Source organism: Eucalyptus grandis, chromosome 1 (genome assembly GCF_016545825.1).
Source record: "Eucalyptus grandis isolate ANBG69807.140 chromosome 1, ASM1654582v1, whole genome shotgun sequence".
NCBI classification, from domain to species: domain Eukaryota; kingdom Viridiplantae; phylum Streptophyta; class Magnoliopsida; order Myrtales; family Myrtaceae; genus Eucalyptus; species Eucalyptus grandis.
Window position 1 is genome coordinate 14,040,447 of NC_052612.1, and position 17,062 is coordinate 14,057,508.

General features: G+C 39.2%; 1 protein-coding gene across 1 annotated transcript; it reads left to right on the forward strand.

The window, feature by feature from the left end:
- The first annotated feature begins 4,203 nt into the window (after positions 1 to 4,203).
- Positions 4,204 to 5,276, forward strand: LOC104453916 (transmembrane protein 87B). Its single transcript, XM_039316852.1, has 2 exons — positions 4,204 to 4,680; positions 4,717 to 5,276. Exons 1-2 carry the CDS (start codon positions 4,560 to 4,562, stop codon positions 5,274 to 5,276), a joined length of 681 nt encoding a protein of 226 aa, XP_039172786.1. The 5' UTR covers positions 4,204 to 4,559.
- The last annotated feature ends 11,786 nt before the right edge of the window (positions 5,277 to 17,062 follow it).

The following is a 17,062-nucleotide window of genomic DNA, read 5'->3' on the forward strand; positions in this document are numbered from 1 at the left end:
CGTTACTTATTCGAGGTTTGACGAAAACCCGGATGCCACAATTTGAGTGAACGTATCCACGGGCTATTTTTTTTCCTTGACTGACTTTATATTGATGAGAACATGAACAGATTCCATCAAGGGCCGAGAGACAAAAATGTTCAAATTCTATGATCAAAATATACCGGTACCATTATATGTCCAACATATACACCACACCCTTTAAAATTTTAACCATCGATAATAGCTGCTGCGTAATGGATGGAACTGATCTGGAGGTTCGTAAATATGAGGGAGCTCTCCTTCATAGTGTGTAATCTCAAATGCAGCTTATTAGGTGATTGTAACTTCGAGAGTCCCTACATATTTCGAAGCAGTGTTTGACTGTGAATCTCACGGTTTGAATCACAACATCAACAAGAGGAAGAGAATGGATGCAGCTTGGAGTTCCTAACTCTCCACTGGTAAATGCAACAAACAATTGCGAAATTTACTTCTTTTAGTGGATCTTGCTTCAACCAAGATAGTCCAACATTCCAATTGCCAATGCTTCAATGAACGGAACACTTTTGGGAAATGCGAGCCCAAATGGGCCAAATCTGATGAGAACAACCGCACTCGAAGAATAGGTGAGGTCTAGATTCATTATGATCATCACAAAATAGCAAGCTGGGAAATGAACAACCTACTCGAAAGTAATTTATCCTTCCTTCTGCTTCGAACGCTGTTAGCTCCAATCCTTCTAATTTGACGAAAAATATCTAGAATCGCAATGCTTGTCCCATCGCATGTTTGCCCTATCTCTAGAGTTTCACGCTAGCTAGGTTGACTTTGTATTCACCAAATAAATGTAAATATTTTCACCGACCTCATGCATATATAGATGCTAAGGAATGTTGCCGATTCAAATTTGACAAAACGAACATGATAGAATCAAACAATTTCTCATTTTTTATGCCAACAAGTTAAAATGGTGTGTTCAAAGCTTTTTGAGCATCTATGTGATCCAAAGGAAAAATTACCCAAAATGTTCTTAATTTATTGCAATTTTTTCAATTTAGTTCTATTTTTTTTCTTTTTGCCAAGTCAATCATAAATTTTTTGCAATTGTACCAATTCGGTTCATCTGGCCAATTTTGGTTGGCCATCCAGCCAATACTAATGTTGACAATATTTTAATAATTTTTTTTTCACTTCCTCCTCCTTCCTCCAACTAATTGCTATCGTCGATTAGCCAGAAGCAAGACTAGCAAGAGACCTTAGCGGCCTTAACGAAGCTTGGTCATGCCTGGGCAACCTTGCCTAGGCTGCCCATTGGGCTGGCGAGCATCGAGCCTCGCCGACCATGGGTGATGCCTAACCCTGCTAGATCCAACAAGGTCGAAGGCCATGACCTCATGTGGCCTCCGGCGTGGACGAGCTTCACCGACCACGAGTAGGTCACGGCCTCGCCATGGCTAGGCAAGGCCAAGCCTCTCTAAATCTTGTGGAGCCTCACTTAGCCATGGCAAGGCGGCCTTGCCATCGCCAAGTAAGGCTCGCCTGCCAGTGGCTAACTTGGGGTTCCAGAGGAAAGGAGAAGAAGGAGAAAACAAAAAGATAAAGGAAAAATTTAATAAAAATAAAAATATTATTAAAATTTGTTTTCATTAGCATCGCCTAGACAATCAACACTAACTAGCATCCACGTCGATGCCCGTATGGTCAAAATTGGCCGAATGAACTAAATTGACACAATTACAAAATATTTAGGATTGAATTGGTTAAAAAAAAGTTTGAAACTGTTTTGATAATTTTCCTCCTATTCGCATTGTTGCACTAGTTAGGCCCTTGCAAATATTAAATCGAAGGAATGTGCAAGTTTAGTGATACCTCAGTAGTTGTTGACTTGTTGTGACTAAAATATTAAAATTAGAAGTTAAATCAACAAGGGCTACGTTATCTCTAGTCAAAGCCCATCGTAACTCAGGTCGTGGACTTCCATTTCATGCAAAAGTGGAGAACAATATTAGAAGAGTGTCAATGTCAGTGTGAATGTGCAGAAGTCCCAGTCATAAAATTATCAGACCAATAAAAAAAGTATTTCATGTTCCATATATTCCCCATTAGTTTGATAACAAATTTTGACATATCATGAGTGTTAAAATCTCTTAATGCATCATATTATCAAGGTTATAATTTGCTTTCACGTGTCAAATTAAGATTGTAAACCCATGTCAGATCATCATCTCCAAAAATTACAATTACCATTAAATTGTGCTAATGATCTCCAAAAACTACAATTACCATTAAATTGAGCTGGACAAAAAGGTGTTTTGGTGTTTTTTAGATTCATATTGTATTGAAATTACGGTTTCTGTTTATATTTACTTTTAGAAAAGACAAGTATCATTTGGAGAGACAACTTAATTATTTTTAATTTCGATGCGAAACTACAAAAAAAAAAAAATCTTCTCAAGATCCTCCCATACGATGATGTAAATGAGAATGGATATTGACTAATCGATAGCAATCTTCCCTTGAAATTGACAATTTTTGTTGATAATAGCAACTTACCCATCACATATCATTTTGTAACCTTCTTTACATAACATAATTTCCTTTTTGTCGTCACAAGTAATATAAATCCCATGATTTCTATTTGTCCAAAAAAAAAAAAAAAAAATAGCAAGCTGCCTAAGTTCATAGTACATCTCTTTTTCTATTATTAATAAATTACATAATGGGTCATAACTTATATTTAATATGGGCATAATTTTCTTTTGATGGTCATAAGTTCTTTCGATCATATGACTCGTAATTTTCCATGAAGATTAAGAACCTAATCAAGTCAATAACATTTTTATGCTATGAGTAGTGAACTATTCTTTACTCATCCCAACTTTAGTTAAAATTAGAAAATGGAAATTGGAAGTTTGATCGTTATTTTATCCAAATAATCCAAATTTACTTATTGGGAAAGTAGGGAAAATTCCCCTTGTTTTCTCAGAAATTAAAATGTGGAAGATGGAAAGCATCTCGGTTCAGATCCGAGGTTAGTTCCCTTGTCAAAGCTCGTTCTGCTCAGGAACAGAGAGAAACACTGAGAGATAAGAGTGTGAAGGAGGAAGGAGATGGAAGTGAGAGAATCGCGCAGAGCTCATCGCCGGTTAGGGTTCTTCTTCTCCTTCTTCCTCGTCGCGGCTCTGGTTTCGATCGCCGCCGTCGACGCTTCCGTCCACGACTACTTCAACGAGGCCTTCACCTCCCGCTCCAACGCCTTCTTCTTCCACAGCGGCAGCAAGGGCCTCCGCGCCCCCCGCTCCGCAATCCCGCCTTCCTCCTCCTCCACGACGTCGTCTCCCAACATCACAACCGGGCCCCAAGGGGAAGTCCATCAGGTACGGATTCCTTTGTTTCGGTGGTTTGCTGCCGTCCCGAATGGATGCTCCGTCTTCGTTTTGGTTTCCGGAACGTTGTGCTGCAGCCGCGTGATCGTTTGAACTCGCTTAGATTCTATGCGGTTTGTACGTATATCGGCGGAAGAACGCAATCGAAGTCCTTTGGATGAAACGTTTGGAGTCGGCCGCGGGTTCGCTAGAGGATTTCCTACGTTTTGATTTGAGTTTTAGGGCTTGATTGGGAATTTTAGGACTCGATTGCGCTTTGTAGTCAAAGTGCGGGGCTAGATTGCGTTCGTTACATAAGGTTTAGGACTTAAGGTGCGGGTTACTCGTTCTCTTTCTATCGTAGATGGGGTGCTGGAATTTCCTTGATTTACTCTGCGTCATTGACCGAGTAGAGCTTTTGCTGGAGGTCCGAGAAGTCGATGATTCGTTACGAAGTTATGATGGAAATGGCAATTGTAGTCCCCCCCGGATTGTTGCTTGCTGTGGAAGAACTGTTTTATAGGTCGATTGTATGTCGGTTTGTCTAAGGAAAAAAAAGCTTTTTTTTTCTATTGAAATCTGAGTAACGAGTGATTTTTTAATGCTTTGCTGCCTCTAAATTATGCTGATGTTCTTTCTATTTGATGGTTCATGTGATGTAAGCATCATATTTGTACCTCTTGGTGTGCCTGCTTTCCCTTTTTTTTTTTTTTAAATGTGCCAACTACCTGCTCTATAGACATGAACACATGCCTTCACACAAAATATATTGCCTGAACTTTGTGCATATTGTTACTGGATTGCAGATGGACGGTATTGTAGTCTCTGATTATACATCTCTTTGGTGCAAACCCTCGTCAATCTCTGTTTGAAGGTTTTCCCTATGATTATTGATATTGATTCGATTTCTTTATCTTGATTCCCCAACTTAGGTTTGACGATGTCACCTTCATAAGGACAAAGGAGTCAGCTGATGCACAAAATGAAATGCAAGAGAATAGTGGCTCGGTGGAGGCTATCATACTTGATATAAAAGATCGGAAAAGGATTGGAGGTGCTTATTTGAAATCTGATATGATATGTTGCACTCCGCAGTTGGCTGAAGAGAAAGCCTGCAAATTAGGTCAAGTTATTATTTAGAGAAACCCAGATAACCTCGAATGGCCTAGACGCATAACAACTTCCTTTGCTGGGAGAAATCAAGAAGCAAAGATGGAGAGTGTGACGGTCGAGATCGATAAGACAGGGATGTACTACTTGTATTTTATGTTTTGTGATCCATATCTCAAAGGTACCATAATTAAAGGGAGGACAGTATGGAGAAATCCAAGTGGTTTTTTTCTTGTTTCGGTCTGAAGAAATCCAAGTGGTTATTTGCCTGGAAAAATGGCTCCTTTGATGGTAGTGTTTGGTTTAATGTCATTGGCTTACCTTGTATTTGGACTTATATGGTTTTTGAAGTTTGTTAAACACTGGAAGGATGTCGTACAGTTGCATTACCACATAACTGCAGTTATTGCTCTTGGAATGTTTGAATCGGCTCTCTGGTACTCTGAAAATTCCAACTTAAACTCCACTGGAAGAAGACCGATGGGCATCACGATGTGGGCTGTCACTTTTAGTGCAGTAAAGAAAGCACTCTCGAGACTTCTCTTATTGGTAGTGTCAATGGGTTATGGAATGGTGAGACCTACCCTTGGGGGCATAACCTCAAGAGTGCTTCTTTTTGGTGGAGCATATCTAGTTGCATCCGAGTCGTATGAACTCGTTGAACATCTTGGGAATATCAATGACTTGTCTGGAAAGACAGCATTGTTTCTGGTCTTGCCCGTTACATTGCTGGATGCTTGCTTTATATTATGGATCTTTTCATCATTATCCAAAACTCTGGAGCAACTTCAGGTACTCATGCTCTGTTTACTTTGGTAGGTAAATTACACGATAAAATTTCCATCCAGCAAACAGGTGCATAGAACATTATAATACTATTGCAAGAAGCAACTACCAACCCATAACAGCTCATACACTCTAAGGAAGTAGCATGGTGTCAAAACATAATATGCCCATTTTATCTTGATTTTTTTTTTATCCTATTCCTTAAACACTCCCTCCCTCCCTCCCCCTCTCTCAACTATGGACACAAGGGGCTGCATTCGGTCAAATACAACAAAAGCTAATCATTCTAGCGCAACTGATATCCAAGAACCCATTCAGCTGAGGTAAACTAACTACTCCAAGCCTTAGAAAATGGTTAAAAAGGCAATAAGCCATAACCAACAATATCTATCGAATTCACCTCAGCTTTCGAGCTCAATGACCTTCTCAGCAAGCGCTCGGCGGTCCTTCCCATCCATCTCCGCTTCGACCCTCCTCTCCAAACCGCCTCCAGTCCCCTCCCCCGCCCCCTCCATTGTCCTCCAACCTGACATTCCCCATTATATTACCATCCAGCAAGGCCACCGACGGAGGTGGCTGCAGCGGCCCATCAATGAAAGCCACTGCCTTTTCCCTTGCCACCGCTCCTTGCGGCCACGATCCATCAGGTAGACATAGAGCCATCTACCCGAGCCGCAAATGAGGGAAACAATATATGCAGGAGCCAAATTTACTCAAAATATATAAGAAGGGTGTTTTTAGTTTTTGTCTTTTCTTCTTTCTTTTTTCCTTTTACTTATATTACCGAAAAATAAAATGAAAAAGACTTCAATTTTCATCTCCATATGTTGTTTTTTGTTACACGCAATTTATGCGAATCTCAACATGCATTTTAAGGTTGAACCTGGCAATTTTGATTCATCGACTAACGGATTCTTCATTTTATTTTTATCTTTAAATATTGCTTTTGATGTCTATATAACTTGCAGTGTGTACTTGTTATGATGGTCGTGTTTGGAATTATCATATTCAATCAATGTTTGAGTGTATGTTCATCTCTCCTCTTTTATTGGGATCACCTCACACGAGGAAGATCAAGGGATATTTCTATGCATTCTCCTTGTCGAGAGACAATTCCCCGAGTATTTCATGAGCATGTAGTATCCTCATTTTACTGGCTGTTCCTTAAAAACCTCCATCTTCGAAAGAGAACGACCGAACCACCCCTTAGCAAAAGTGAGGGCGTATGAGCCCTCGCCCAGAAACGGTGAGGGTCGCAACGCCCTCGCCAGATCTGGCCAGGCGGGGGCTCCGAGGGCCATGATGCCCTCACCAAATAGGGCCAAGTGAGGGCTTGTCGTTTCTAGGCAAGGGCTCACGCTCCCTTGCTTTCACTAGTGAGGGCGTTGTAGCCCTTGCCTAGAGCTAGCGAGGGGCATGACGCCCTCACCCAAAACCAATGAGGGTTAGCTGGCCCTAACTTCGAAAGTCCACAAAAAAAAAGCAAAAAAGTAAATATAAAATTTTAAAATATCAAAATATTATTTAAAAAGTGCCACGGCAGCACCATCCGTCCGTCGGTAATTTCCAGTTAAAGTGAGCCGGATGACTTAATTGGCAAAAAGTAAAAATGTTTAAAATTGAATTTGCAAAATTGAAAGGTTTAGACTCAATTGGCTAACATGCAATAAGTTTAGGACCTTTTGAACAATTTTCCTGATCTCCTCAGGCTTCATGAATATAATTTTGGGTCACGTGCACACGTGCGTAATATGACATTTAAGAGAATTTAATCATCACTCCCATCAAGATATGAATATGATAACAATTATTACAATAATGTTACTAACAAGACCAGATATTCATTTTTATCTAGACCCCGCAGGACGAGGAATTTTCGCACCACCTCCCGTTCATCTTCCTCGCTTCGTGCTCATGACACCGAGCTCTTTTGTCCTCATCTCTCTTTCTCTCTCTCTCTACTTTCACTCCTCATCACAAAGCAAAGCACAAGACGTCTCTCATCAATGGAACGTTTTGGTTAGCCTAAGAACCTACCCTCAAGCCGCAAGCGCGCGATCCAGGACCTCCTCCACGCCTAGAATCCCACGAAGAAGCTCGCAGATCTCTTGGATGCTCACTCTCAAACTGGCAACAACAAAGGGCAGCCCCTGTTCGCAGAACATCTGGTCGTCAATGTCCTCAGGTCGTCCAGCAACACCCTATCCCTATCAAGCAGCGGTGAGTCCAACGAGGTACTGCAGGTCCCGACCAATGCCAGTGTCAGGTCCGAGGTCTCCGAGGGAAGTGAGAGCGTCGAAACCTCGCTTCCGAGGAAATTAATGGCCAAAATTCATGATCTTTTGCTTCTGATTTTGTCTGAAAAGTAATTTATCTATTTAAATGATGTTCCGAATAATTCAAAAATGAAGTGAACTTTCTTTTTGGGAAGAACGATTGCATATATGGTAAGCATCGCATGAAGATCTCTTAGAATTTAGGAAAAAGAGAAGACGTGAAAAGATGGTTCCGTTGTTCATATGATTTTGAGACACAACTTGATAGACATTAATTAGATTATAACTAGCTTGTCTAACTTGCTAAGAATACAATTTAATTTTTTTGTTATTTCATTTATCTTGTTAATGGGCAAAGGATGAAAGAGGTTTAGATGGACCTAAATTATATATATGGATCTAAGTAATTCTAACATGAAATGTAAAATTACTCATTTTTGCACAGAAATACTTCAGATATACAGACAAGACTAGACCAGAATATGATATACAACAAGCAGCAATGGAGGACATTTTATCAAGAAATGATTATCAACTTCAAGTTACCAAGGTACTTTAATAAATGATGCATCCATTTTCATTAATTTCTCATATTTATTTTATTTGATTTGTTATTAGTTAAGATATACACATGGATCTTGATACTTCTAACATGAACTGAGAATTACTCATTTTATAGAAGGACAATATTCTGCCCTGATTGAATCAACGGGCACCAATGGAGGAAATATGGTAAGAGATTGATTCTCAACAACGAATTCTCCTCATACTTCACAAATGATGTATCTTGATTCTCAATAACAAATTCTCCACATACTTCACAAATGATATATCTTCTCCTAAATCTCTCATATACATGCATTACTAAGAAAAATATTGTATAAAGTAGAGAGAAATCAATTCTTGCTTAATGTCTAAAACAAATATTGTTTGGGATAAGTCATGGCTTCAAACTTAATAAGAAACACATCCATCTATCAACTTGGCTAATAGATCATGCATCCCAGCAGAGAAATCCTATCTACAGAGGCTTCAGAGCTTCAAAAGGAAGCTCAAAGGAGAATTCAACTTGAGGTATGAATAATTTCTTTTTGGCAATTTATTTCTTTAAAAAGGAATATTCATAAAAGTGCATCGGAGAATATTAGGGAACACGCAACATGGCAATCATACAGTCGATTAAAAGTATTATCACTGTTAATATGATGCGATCTTTGATCCAAAGTCACAACAAGATGTGTTAATTAGAGATATATCCAAAGATAAACTTCACTAAGATAGTTTTTAATTAAGAGAAGTACGTTCTTAATGTTTAGGGGGATTAAAAGCCTTGGAGAAAGCCTAACCATTTCATGCTAATCACTCAAATCCAAAACAAAAAACAGGTACAGAGGAAGCTGCAGGAGAGAATAGAGGCCAACGAGAAGTAACTGAAGGCAATTACTGAGGAACAACAAAAGAGAGCCTCGCTTGATGGGAGCAATCCTGCGAATCTGGAGGGCGCAAGAGCCCAAAGAGCCAACTTCAATTTGGCCATCTCCAACTCTGTCGACCCCGCGCGTGAAAGAGGAGGTGGTGGTGGAGAGAGGGACAACAGCAACATCAGCAACATGACGATGGGCAAGAAAGGAGATGTAAGAGAGAGGAGGCCATTAAAATCGTGGCTCACCATTCAGAAATATGAAGGTGAGGCCGCCACACTTGCGGGATCATCCTCAAATCCACCTCAACTATTCATCCTGGACTCACCAAGCCCTAGGGACGATTCCATCCCCTAAGTTTCAACACTAGCCGCACCACCGAACAAGGCGATCGCATCAACACCCGTCTTCTTCGACTTTCTATCAGTGAATCATGAGCAATAGTTGCCCAATGAGGATGATCTGAACCCCCCACGGCCACAGCCATGGCCATGGCGACAATAGCAACAACGACGATCATTCCACATCAGCTGATTACTACGCTGTATTCAAATCTGTTGAGGAGATCAGTCGTGATTAAGGGGATGTGATGTGATGTCTAGCTCTTATGGTTTTGACATGATTGTGGCGTCTAATTGTGATGATCTTTTGGAATATGAATCCTCAACCTATCATTATCTCCCCTTTTCCACGAAGAAAATGCCTTTTGAGCTAATCATATTTGTGTTGAATCATAAGCAGTGCCATTGACAAGGACAAGAAGCATGAGGCACGGCAATTTTATACATTACTTGGACTATACTTGCCAAAATAATAAAGCTATTCTGTCCAAAAAGAATTGATCCAACACCTACAAGATGAATTACAAAATAATGATCGTAAGTAGAAAAACCATCAAATCCAAGTCCATCTTAAAAAACTTTGTTCAATATGTAATAAATCAGTAATTTCTAGAGATAGATTATGCATCCAACTCACATTCTCTCCCAGATTCAGCTTGTTCTCCAATGCAAGTAGCTTTTCCTCTTTTGATCTTATAATGCTTTCTTCTTACTGTACTTCCTGCAACCAAATTAAATAGTGAACTAAGCAACCATTGGAAAAATATGATGTAGGTTGATTGCAAAGACTGACAGGAGAACCAGCAGCACTGAACAGTGAACTTACCTTTTCTTTTGCAGCCAAGTTTGCTAAACTTTTATTTATATCTTTCTCTTTCTCATACAACATTGATTTAGATGACATCATGTTTCTGTAAGCTTCTTCAAGATCCATCTCCTTCTGCATAAGAAGTTGGTCAATTTCATTGGCCTTTCCCTCCTTCACGTTAAGGATTCTCCTATCCTCACACAGCTTTTTTTCCCTTTCCTGAAACTTTTGATCCCACTCTTGCAAATTTTCTCTGTGTTTATAAAATGCAGCCCTGTGTGCTTCCTGCCCGCCAAAAAAGGCCAGATTCGCAACATCACTTGCTGAGTATTTCTTACAGCTATAGCAATGTAACCAACGTTATCATGCATGATGCATAAAGATGCACAGGTTGAAAAGAGCATACTCAGTTTTCAAAGAAAAATGCTCCCTTTAAAATACACTTTCACGTGCCTCCATCTCTTGCATCTTCAAGTCCAATTGTGAACCTTTTCTGCTGACCTACGAAGTTTGGCATCAACATCATGCAGTGTCTCATTCACCTCCAATGACCCATCCTCCATTCCAATAGTCAAAGCACTCGCTTGAGACAACTTCTTCTCAGAATCAAGCTTTATTCGGTCCTGCTCATTATGTATTTCGTGCAGAGCCTTCTCAAGCTGCATTAACGAAGTTCATCTATGTAACAAAAATACGGAAGACTTCAAATGCTAATCACATTCACTTCCAGCACTCACATGAGATAATATATATTAAAAAAATCAAGTTGAAGAATGGCTCTCGTTATATCTTCCCATTTGCAGTGCAACTCAGGCAAAGGAAGAAACAAGGATAAAGCTCAACTTTTTATACTAAAATAGGAAAATATGGCCCCACATTGCCACATATTAAACCAACGTCGACAATCTACTATTTCCCTAGACATAAATTTGTCTAAAACATGCCTATGCATGTCCTGCAACTCTATGTGTGCGCAGTGCAATCACATACTTCATGTCTAAGAAGGGTCAGGTTGTAGGGAAAGGGAGGCTAGCAAATAAGATCCACAATGGCATAAATCCCGAACGCGTGAAACGAGCTTACAAAAGCAATACTTATTTTCCTTTTCACGCTTGGCTTTTACAGAGGAGTTAGAAAACTTACTTTTAAGAAGATGGTGACTTGTTGCCACAAACTGAAAATTCAATTGAATAAAAGGAGCAAGCTCTTCCCAAATTATACCATAACCCCACAAAAACCAAACAAAGCTAAAACAGCACTCTCGTTAACCTTTTTGGCACAAGAAGATTTTCATCAATAATTCATGAAAAAAACAGACAAAGATCTTGAACTTTTTTTAAGAATCGGTAGAGCACTCTCGGATTCATCAACCACCAGATTAACACAATCAACCAGAGTGGCTAATCTAATATGATTAGCAACACATAATTTGGCAATCGGAATCAAACCGGTGCTCTAGAAAGAGTTCTCCATCGGGAGTATGGTTGTTATGCCAGATCATAGAAGAATCATCTGGCAATTGAGTGTGTTTTACCTTTAAACTATCTGATTTAGCAATCCCTGGTGCCCATGAACGAAATTTTGGCAACATAAATTCAGTAGACAGCTTGTCATTAGTTGACTGTATTTCTAAAATATAAGACAATTAAAATGCAATGCAAAATCTAGAGCATTCAAATTGCAAGACTATCAGCAAGAAGTAGCATACATTTGCCACGCACTACCTTTCAAAAGCCAAAGCTTTCCTCAGATTTTCCTCTTTCTTCTTAGCTTCAAACTTTGCAATCAAACGTGTTGATTGTGTTGGAAAAAGTATTAGAATACATAAAATAATAATAATTATTGGAAATACATTACAAAAGATTAGAAAATAAAATGAAATGTCTAAGGCGTGCAAACACTATCCTTAAGGATAATTCCGCCCCTCGGAGTACGTAACTCGGTGCGTAAGGCTTCAGTGGCTATCCTCCCAAGATACAATAGACCTTCTTCTATACTCTGCACTGAATATCAGAAGGAAACATAACAACTTTTGTGTATAACCTAGTAAAAAGAAAAGGAAAGCTGTGAGAACATATTGTATCTACTACGATTGTGGTTTGAAGTTTATTTATATATAAACAAGGAAAAGAGAGAGCCATTATGAGATCATCATAAATCAATTGGTAATTAAAAAGATGACCGTTATAAAATAATGAAGAGTTTATGAAGTAATAAATCAAAGGTTATAAAGCCATTAGACAACCGTTATACAACCATTAGAAATGAAAAAGCCATTACAAAAATGATGACTTTCATGACGATCATAATTTCTAATAAATATTTCAAAATTGCTGAAATATCCAACAGATTGTTCTCGTTGGATAAGATGTTGTGCTTCTGATAATGGTTGACCAAACTCTTCAAACTTCAGGTTCCACTCCTTTTTGTCAAACACCCCACATTATACCGATGATCAAATAGCTACCAAAAGACTTCTATTTAGGTTAACAACAACTGCTAGATCTCAGTATATAAGAATTTCAGGGAATTTAATTCCTAAATGTCAAATGCTTAACCTAATACAACACTACATGTACAGATAAACATGAGATTTTGTGGCAATTGCACATCCAAAAGTTGGAAAAAGTACATTTCCACTATAAACCTCACCCAAAACAACATCATCATCCAAAATAACAGACATGATTCTTCCAACTATTAATGCAAACAAAAATCATAATAAATAATCAAATGAGAAATGTCGAGTATTAAGCAACACATTGCATGTTCATCTCAGCAAGATCGAGCCACAGATCAGTAGTTGCCATTTGAGATGCTTATCTTGTCCCCCACACTGACAAATTCCAGAGAACCCCATAATTCTCCTAAAATACTTTTGGGATTCCTACTAACCTCTGCTAATTTCTGTAAGAGGATTGGAGGGTAGTTTTCCCTGAAGTAGCTTGGTAAGTCTCGTAACTACTAAACTGCCAAGTCCATTTAAAAGACTAATCAACACCTCAATTGGACAAGATGCTTCTTGAATTGTAGCAAAACAAAGTGGAGATCCTATGACATCTCACTTTTCACACTTTTCACATCATCTATTAGCGTCTGAAAGTCTCGCTGCATACAGAGGAGCATAATATCTCCCCTAGGAGGGTTTGACTGGTCAATCAATCAAAAGTTACACAAGTAAATGAGCCCACCTATTCCAAACTGCATCTCATGCTGTGTTTACTCGGGTAGGTAAATTACACACGACAAAATTTCCATCCTGCAAACAGGTGCGTAGAACATTATTATACAATTGCAAGAAGCAACAACCAACCCAGAACATCTATATACACTCTAAGGAACAAGCATGGCATCAAAACATAGTATGCCCGGTTTATCATGAAAAATATTTATCCTATTCCTCAAACCCTACTACCCTCCCTCCCTCCCTCCCTCCCTCCCTCCCTCCGAACTCAACTATGGACACGAGGTGCTTCATTTGGTCAAACACAACAAAGCTAACCATTCTAGCGCAACTGATATCCAAGAACCCATTCAACTAAGGTAAACTAACTACTCCAAGCCTTAGAAAATGGTTATAAAGGCAATAAGCCATAATCAACCATATCTATCAAATTTACCTCAGTTTTCGAGCTTCCTAGCTGTCCTTCCGTTCCATCTTCACTTCAACCCGCCTCTCCAAATCGCCTCCAGTGCCCCCCTCCCATTGTCCTCCAACCCAACATTCCTCATTACTTTCCCATCCAGCGAGGCCACCGGTGGAGGTGGCTACACTGGCCCATCAAGGAAAGCCACCGCCATTCCCCCTTGCCATCGCTCCTCGCGGCCACGATCCGTCGGAGGGACGCAAAGTCGCAAATGGGGAAACAATACATGCAAGGGCCAAATTTACTCAAAATACATGTAAAAAGGGTGTTTTAGTGTTTTTTTCTTCTTTCTTCTTTTTTTCCTCTTATTAATATTACCAAAAATCAAGACTCCAATATTCATCCCCCATATGTTGTTTTTCGTTACACGTATTTTACTTTTTTCCAAAGATTTGTAGATTAAAAGCTTTTTATTTAGTTAAAATCACGCGCCTGAAACCTTTAGAAGTGTCTAATAAAAAAATCTTTAAAAGTGCAATAATTATATATTTTCAAATTTTAAACAATGCTATTTTTCTTTTTCTGAAAATTTTTGGAGGAAAACGGGAAAAGAAAACCATATCTATACGTATATTTCTCCACTTATTCTAATATTAATTTAATAAAGAAAAGAAAATAGATGTATTTCTAAATTACCCATGTATTAAATATTACATCTCATTTCACACAATTTCTTCCATAGTTATCTATTTTTAACCTCCATTAACAGTCACCAAACCCATGGCTGTATTATAGAGAAAGGGCATTTAGAAAGAGACTTCGCTCTCCAATCTCTCACTTAGAGTATTAAACTAATTTTGTAAACTAATTTTTAGTATAATTGGCACTACCTACCATTTTTATAATTGCTTGGTGAGGTGAGATCACCATTGGCCAACGACTAGTCCTCCCTTTGGCTGGTCGCTGGAGCAAGATAAAAAAATTACAAAATTACAAAAATAAAAAAATTATTAAAAAATTGTTCACTGTTGTCCACCTTAGCCTGGTTAGCCAAATTTGGCCAGTGACATAACTATAAAAGATTAAGAATTGAATTGAAAAAATTACAATAAATTTAATTTTTATTTTATTTTTTACAATTTTCCCTTGTCGAGTGACTTTTCTCTTCTTTTTCTCAGTCATGTGCCGGCATTTGCCCCAAAAGAGCATCAGGCTGGTAAAAGAAAGAGTGGGGCACGACAATAATAAAATAAGAAAAATTGGGAAACGGCATTTGCACCATTTCATGTTCTTCTTTTGTTTTGATGGTTAAACACCATGTGAAACCTCCGAATCTTAGACATTAAATGGAGCCCAGCATCTTATAATCTTTGAGCGAAATAAAGATGCCTTTCTTTCTATTTATCTGTTAATCTCGGAATACATTTATAGTGGAGCAGTAAAATCAATTTATATTGAAATTTTGCTTTTTTAGTCTAACGTTCAATTTCGTCCGCCTAGCCATATTCATGATTACTAGTATCACCTTAGTATAGATTGAATTCCATTTTGGGCATGACTTTTTTTATGATTTTTTTTAATTGGGTAATGTTTCGTTACCCGTGAAGTAACTTATTTTGAGAGAGTGAAGGCTGCTCTAATATAAAATATCACATTTGCATAATACCATTTTCTTTTACGCGTTAGTCTCTTTTGGGAAATTGGTGAGAGCACTTCTAGACTTTCCTATTACCGCTCAGGGGTCTTGTCCCGTAATAACAAAATACCCTTTCCTTTTCTGCAGTAGTCTCTCTTAGGAAATTGGTAGGAGAACTTCTAGACTTTCCTAATACCCCTCACGGGGTCTTGTCCCGAGGGGGCGATAATAAGATCTTGTTTAATTTTTATCCTTAACGGTTTTGGGTTTTGTACGCACTATTAATGACTTAGCTTTAATAAAAATGGACAAGATTGGTGATCAAACATTTTTGAAATGACGAGAGAATATATCAAAATGGCGCTAATTAGACTTTGTGTAACTAAATCAATAGGATCTCTATTTCACGGAAGATGAAATGACTTCTCGCTTCTCAATTGGCTCAAAATTAGCTTTAAATAAGTTAGTATTGATTTTTTAAAAAGGAACAAAAATATTCATAATCAATCGAGTTAATCAAATGTTGCAGATCGGTGGGGCTTGAAAAAGTCCGCGTTGAGTGTTAGCACAATCTTGCACGAGGCAGCGGAAGTTCTTGCTAGGCGAGCCATCGTCATGACAAATGCCCCGCTCTCCATTCCGAAGGGATGGCCATGATACTCGTTAAAGTGCGACGTAAGAAAATTTGGAAATAGAAGAAAAAAGGAAAACGTCAAATTGAGCGCATGCTGTGTGGCCGCCCATCTAATATGTTCTCACGACATCGCGCTATAGTATTTTATCCAAACCCCCCTTAAAAAGAAAACTTAATATTTTCTCACGTCAACGCGCTCTTTTATCCCCCCCCTCCTTCTCTCTCTCTCTCTCTCTCTCTCTCTCTCTTCACTTTCATTCACTCCCTCATCATTACGAAGCAAGGCACAAGACGTCTCTCATCAATGGAGCGTTCCGCTTGGCCTAAGAGCCTCTCCTCCAGCCGCAAGCGCGAGATCCAGGAGCTCTGTGGCCAAAATCCCAAGAAGCTCAGAGATGCATGCCTTCGACGCTCACTCTCAAACTGGCGATGACCCACGCCAGCCCTTGTTTGCGGAAGATCTGATCGTCAACATCCTCGGGTCGTTCAGCAACACCCAATCCCTATCGAGCGGGGCTGAGTCCTACGAGGTCTTGCAGGTCCCGAGCAACGCCTTTGTCAGTGCATTCTCCTTGCCGGGGGACCATTCCCCGAATATTTCATGAGCATGTAGTATCCTGATTTTCCTAACTGTTCCTTAAAAACCTCAATCTTCGAAAGAGAATGATTTGATCACCCCTTATTAAAGATGTGATCTCTCTCTCAAAAATTCACAAATTAGTCCAACATACTAATACACACATAGTACATTTATGACAATTTTACTTAAAATTAATTTTTGGACATTTCCAAAAATCTCATATTAATACCCACAAGACGTCGAACCTTCGCACCACCTCCCACTCAGTACGTGGAGATGGCTAGATCCCCCATGACAAGGGAGTAAATATTAGGTACGCTCCAGGCTGGCAAACAAGAAAGCTGTCGGAGCGCGACACGTGTCCTCGTGGACCCACAATTTCAGGCGCCCATTTTGAAAATTTTCCTAGCTCTGGAGAGAGCGTTTTCTGTCGCGGTTCTTTTTTGGCGCCTCTCTCTCTACACTCGCTCTCTCTCCCCGACGAAGTCCCTCTCTCTCTCTGCCCTCTCTCTTTCCGACCGGCAAACGACCGCCTG